The 6,524-nt window shown below is 40.9% G+C and overlaps 1 protein-coding gene across 1 annotated transcript in view; it reads right to left on the bottom strand.

The window, feature by feature from the left end:
• Window positions 1-3,122: 3,122 nt before the first annotated feature.
• Window positions 3,123-6,524, bottom strand: part of grm1a (glutamate receptor, metabotropic 1a) — a gene marked incomplete at its 5' end in the record, with an annotated part of 34,982 nt that continues 31,580 nt past the window's right edge. Inside the window, one exon of the mRNA XM_080791356.1 lies at window positions 3,123-3,965. Coding sequence (XP_080647482.1) covers window positions 3,149-3,965 — 817 coding nt within the window. The 3' untranslated portion in view covers window positions 3,123-3,148. The remainder of the gene's footprint in view (window positions 3,966-6,524) is intronic.

The following is a 6,524-nucleotide window of genomic DNA, read 5'->3' as shown; positions in this document are numbered from 1 at the left end:
TCTTGCTTTATAATGATACATTTTGCATCTCGTGGCCGGGCGTCTTAACTTAACTGTATAGGTTCACTGACACACCGTAAAATGTGTATTAATTTAAAGTTTTATGAAGGCCTATACCCGGACCAGGATTCGAATTCATGCATACCACATTTTCTCAATGGAAGTCTGAGACTAAGCACTGTGCAGATATGCTAGTTAAACAGTGGGCAGATGGTTAAAATAACATTATAGTTATCTGATTAAAAAAAGTTACAGATTTCAGCTTTAAGTGTCCATCTGTATAGCTTTTTGTTTCTGCTGTGTCAGCAGACCACTTGTCCAATGTCATAGCCTACCTACATATTATTATTATTATTATTATTATAAAAAACAATAGTGGACTCGCTACTCGAGACCACAACTAGAAAATACTGTTCTGAAGAAAGGGCTCGAGTAACTCAGAGTAATCTAGTAAGAGATTGGTGACACGCTTTGATCTTGCCGCAAAGCGGGTGCCTATGGGCGATAGTTCCAAACATTGCTCCTATATGGCTGGAACTATTCCATTGAGATAGAATGAGCACTTCCGCATTCCATTGTTACAATGAGAGTCAACGGGAGTGTCATTACTCTCGTACTAGATTACTCTGGAGTAACTCTACTCAATGATGTAATGACCAGCATGATTGATGTCACAGGCCCCCAAGCTCTCTCTGTCTTACTATTGGTTAACTCACATGATGTCGCAGCACAGCAGGAGTAAAGATGTACAATAGTTGGCTGAACAACTAGCAATTACTGTTCCTGGAAAAACAGTGTGGGCTCGAGTAGCTCACCAAGTGCATTCTGGTATTGTGCGGATGAGATATAACGCCCCGCTCTCTGTCTCCTATTGGTTGGTCCACATGACATGAAGGGGGAGGACTATAAAACGGAAATAAAGAGTGACAATAACAATACTGGGCTCGCAACTCGAATAATAATAATAAAATAATAATCGTAAAAAAACCAACATGACGCAATCGTGGATCGTGATTCTGCCTCCAAAAATCGCTGATATGATCATTTCATCATATTGCTCACAAATAGTTCAGCAGGGCAATTGGCATAATATACTGATGACATCAGGGATCTCCACATAATGGGAATAAAAGGGACAAGGACTAACAAATACAGAGATATTCATATATGGCCATAAAAGGGTCAAGGACTGACAGACATACATAATCTCCATATATAGGCATATCAGTTAGATCGGCGGTGTCAAACTCTAGACGTGAGGGTCGAATAGCGGCCAGAACTTATATAGTTACAAATGGTTGACATTATATCAATGCTATTAACATCCAACTCATAGAAGTGTGTTCTTATTAGGTTATAGCAGAAGGTAATCAAAGTCTTCTTAATATAAATATTTGTTTTATTTTACAGCATTGTTCAGCTTGCCCAAAACATGAAGGCCTATTTTATTCTATAGCGTTGAAAGTGTTAAATATGTGGCACCTTTACTTTACACTGGTTAAAACCTTTAAACAACTTACACTATTATAGACCCCAAAAAAAATACAATACAATTGCACTATATTAATGTGTACTGTACATCATATAGGCTATTCTTGTACTTGGAAAGTTGCACTTTAACTATAAGAAACTTAAGACTGAGTAAACCGCTTAATTTTATAATACTGTAGGCTACAAGATTTAAGCAGAAACCAAAACATAATCTCATTACAAGAAGCAATTAACCATTGGTTACTTTTACAACTGAACATTTTCAAGAGAATACAGTCGACTTATAAAGTTAGCTTAAAATGCACTCAAAACACATTTCTCCTTCAGAAATATCGTGTAAGACAGTTTCAAAAGTATGCATGTTTTTCTTTTCCTTTTTCACATTCTAAATATATAAACATTTACTGATATTACAAACATACCACCCATGTGAAAAAACAAGAGATGGTTCAACAGTATTACAAAGATTGAGAACTTATATACCATTACTGTGTATTCCATTACAATGACACAGCAGCAACTCAGAAAACATGAGATCACTATCATCAAACACAGCATGAAAAGCAGAAGTAGCTGTTATCGCAAGTTCGCAACCCATGCTTATCAAACAGGTCTCAGTTAGGTCATGGTTTGTGTAAATTCAGTAAACACCATTACCATCACCTACAATCAAGCAAACCTTCATCAGCTAAAAAAAAAAGTGAAAGCAGGGAGAGAGTTGATAGAGACTTTGATTGGCACATTAAATCCATATAACATAATTATCATACAACGCAAGTCTTCACTGGAATTCCAGTTGAAAAGTAATCAGATTAAACAGTGTTCAACAGACCCTGCAATACTCGATTGAAAATGTGTATCCAACATATTGTACTTTGTTTTAATCAACCTGTTGAGCTGTTATAATTGTAATGAGGTCAGAAGTGTGAAAGCTGAGGTGAATGCTTCTTATTAACACTGGCGATATGAAAAAGTATTAAAAAAAAAGGAGGAAAAGACAAAGAAAATAAGCAAATAGCTTCTGGATCCAGCTTTGACTGCTATGCACATAAAGAGAGCGGCACGTGTACAGTACATTGTAGGACATGTGCATGGCTAATTTGATCTGGCAGTAAATGCATTCTAGCCGTTGAAGTCCTTGGAATCGGTTTGGGCTATGCTTAGAGTGCAATACACATCAAGTGGGCTTCCCGCCATGTGTTACCTATAGGCCATTTAATTGCACAACAACGTGAAAATAATAGCTACATCCTTCATTGTGCTTTTAAGCTTTTCTTAATCCTTAAGAATTTTGGCACAATCGCTGGCTAGTTTTGGCACCATTCCCAGTTTCAGCGTGCACTGAAAGGCTGTGAGGAGTCAGGACTCACAGCGCTTCCTCAGCATAAATAAGCAATCCTGAACAGTTCCAGGTATTATTCTGTTTTTATCTATAACCCTTGTTCAATAAAAGCAGAGAAGTAAAATCCTAGCAAGTAAATCGGTAAGAAAAAGAGAAAAAGAGAAAAAAAATATATAGGTAGAAACCTGTGAAATAGTTGACCTATCCGGCTAAATGTGTTGCATGTTTTTGTATGTGTGCGTATATATGCATGTCTGCGTGATGTGAATGTGCGTTCCGATAGTGATTGTGTCAGCGGCAGTGCCCATTGTGCTCTCACAGTGTCGAGGAGCTCTGTCTGAAGTCTTGGAGGATGTCGGCGGTGTAGACGGAGCTCGGGGGGCTTCCGGTGAACGACTCGGCAACGGGGGACCCGGAGAGAGACCCCCCCGAATACACAGAGTCCCTGAAAGGGGAGGGGGGGGACAGAGCCAAGGAATCCTCAAGTGTCAATTTGCTCTGAGTTAAATCCTCCCCGCAGTCCTCTTCCCTGGTCTCCTGGTCGTACATGTAGCTGTGCAAGAGGTCCTGTTCCTCGCCCTCGGACCCCTCCTCTCCCGAAGCCCCGAAAGGGAGCCGAGAGGCCAGAGCCGAGCCCAGAGGCTCGCCGCCGGCGGGACGTGACTCCTCTGTGGCGCTGACCTTCACCACAGGGACACCGGAGGTGTGCGTGTCCACCACTGTCCCCCGAGGGTGCTCGGTGGCGGCGCAGCTTGTTAAGCGAGTTGGCAAATAGGAAGTCAGTGTTTCCGAATGGGAGTCGGGCCCGGGGGGGTGTGCTCCAGAACGAGTGGGGGTCCACAGAGGGCGGCGCGCGTCCCCCTCGCCGTCGTCCTCCTCCGCCACGTTGTACAGAGCCTTAGAGTTGTTGGGTGGATTGTGTGGGAGGGTCTGGGGGTCTGTGCCAAGGTCATGGGCCGCGGGCTCACAGCTGTGGGGGTCGGGGGTGTTAGTTAGGGGCCTGATGACCGCCGTCTGATTCGAGCCGGCTTCCTGTTTCCTCACATGCACAGACAGTCTGTGCCACACATTCCCCCCCCTCGGAGGGTGTCTTGCACCTGATTCAGACCATGACACAGACTTGCCATTAGAACTATAAACGAGATAAAGACCCAAGTTACTATCGCAGGAAACAGGGAGGTGGTTGCAGACAAACAACATCAAAACAACAGTTGACCAACAAAACAGCAGTATTTCAACATTTCTTAAGCCTGATTTATACTTCGTCGCAAGCCGAACATTGCCGATCTACAAGCTCACAGTCACAACACGTCACCTTCATGATGACGTGTTGTGAGCTTGCATATCGGCAACTTTTGGCACGTGACATGAGAGAGTATAAGTTAAGCATAACGCATGTTAAAATACTTGACATGATTTGACATTAATAGCACTGCACAGGGTTTGTTCGTTAGCTCCAAACATTTACCAATGGTGGCACTTCACAAATTTATAGTGGTTCATGTGCTGCAGGCAGTGCATTATGAACAGTATCAGAGCCATTCAGCTGATTTAAATCTGTGCATCTTTAGTGCTTATCGAGCTGAAATGTGCCACATGCACTTGCAACATATTCCTGCTAGTGCTTAAACTGGCCTGAAAATGACACACAGTTTAGTGCAGAGTGGGATAGGATGTGATTAGTGAGGGCACAACGGAGAAGCATTCATGCTGAGAACCGTCAAAGGACCATATGGCATCACTTCAGTACATGTCATTGTCTCTTCACAACATCAACCACATCGTACATAAAAGGTAGACTCTTTTTCTGGGATTTCCTTTTTTAGATCGCTTTTATATTTGGTTCTTATACCCACCTCATTCACTGCATTTGATGTTGAAAAGGTGTGCAAAACTGCACCCACAAGCCGAATGAATCTTTTAATAAGGCTGGATTTAAGCACTTTCAACCTAGCATTCCTATTTTGGCTATGTCATTATAGGCAAACATTTAAAAAAACAACATTTTCATAAATGTTCACAAATAGTGAAAAAAGCAGATCTACAAAGCCCACAACACGTTGCATCGTGACCAGTCTATAATTGTGATATGTGAGCTTTTCATCGTCTATTTTTGATATGACGAAATACTGGCTTATTAAAGTGGTGAAGTGCTGCATTTTATCTGGAAATTGGATCTTATCGCTGCAGTCAGTTTAGCCAAGGTTAACTTCATTGTTCAGGTAGGTTCAGTAACATCTGAATGATTATAGAGAAAATGTGAACATACACAATAATAAAAGTCTACATTGATAAGTTGATTGATAAATAGACGACGCCATGCAGTGATGCCAGTACGGTCCTTTAAATGTGAGAGGAATTCAGAATAAAACCAAAACGGTTGCAAATGGCCTACCTGGAGGCTACATTGTCAAAGGGATATTATTTGGCTGTCCAACAATCTGAACAGATGTTTATAGTCTAGAGACCTTCACTCTACTACCAAACAAATCACCAAATGTGTGATTAAAAAAAAACAGTTGGTAATTTGACCTACCATCATTTGGATGATACAGCAGTTGTTGGCACAAAATTACGGAACATCCTGTGTTCATTTAACTCTTGAGAGTGTATAAGGGACCATTGTTGAACTCTCAGATTTAAATCAACACTCGGGAATCTACCATGTTCATAAAATATCCCCTCTAGAAACTGTACCAAGATCTTTTTGACAGAGCAGCTCTCCAGGACAGGGGTTCGAGAACCCTGTGCCAAACATTTGCCCGGCTACCTGTATGTCACTGCATCGGATCAGTACTCTACTATACTATAGCTTAAAGTGGTTTAAGACACAGCGTTGTAAGGGTGAAAGACAACACACAAAGGTAGTTGGACCCCTCTCATTCTTTATCCATTGCTTACGTTAAGACAGTCCTTGCTGTCTTTGCTGCGGAACCTCAAGGTAGTTTTATACAAGACTTATATTTAACCACATTAAGTTAACCCTGACATCCCTATACGTGGGGAGGGTATACTCTATGCCTTTATAAGCAAAAACTAAAAAAATCCCCCAAAATAGCTCTGGCCTATATGCAAAATGTATACTGCATCGTTTACCGGTGGCGTGCGCCATCGTACGACAGTACAGTAAGTATAAATCAGGCGTTAATTTGTGTTCTGTAAAATGTAAGTGAGTAAAATAAATGTGTTGATCATCATAAGTCAAGAGATAATCAGCATGGCCCACTGGTCTAAAATGAATCATTACCAAAGTGTTACAATTGGGAGGCCTTTTAAAATCTCCATTGACTCCATATTCTAAGGGGGTGAGGCATGTGTTGTATCTATTTCTTTTTTTATCTTTATCTTTTATTTATAAACTGTACCATCTAAACCAGTAGTTTATCTTAGACATTTGCCCGGGACCCAAAAACTAGTGAAAATAGCATATCTTGTAGATCGGCTATTTTCACTAGCCTACTTCAAAATTATATATTGCCGAGAATAAAAACTGTGCTGATAGCTAGATGCATGAAGACTCAAATGTTTCCGCAGTAAAATGTGAATTCACCCTTACATTCTTTCATTCTTATCATCAAAATAACGATCATTTACAGTGCAAATATTGTACCCATTATGATACTGCCAATTCACAAAATAAAACATTTAGGAGATCACTAGATGAGTCACAGCACCATTTGAGCATTCAGGC

This window comes from Protomyctophum bolini, assembly GCF_963924005.1.
Source record: "Protomyctophum bolini genome assembly, chromosome: 19".
Classification (NCBI taxonomy): domain Eukaryota; kingdom Metazoa; phylum Chordata; class Actinopteri; order Myctophiformes; family Myctophidae; genus Protomyctophum; species Protomyctophum bolini.
This window is presented reverse-complemented; position numbering and strand designations above follow the sequence as displayed.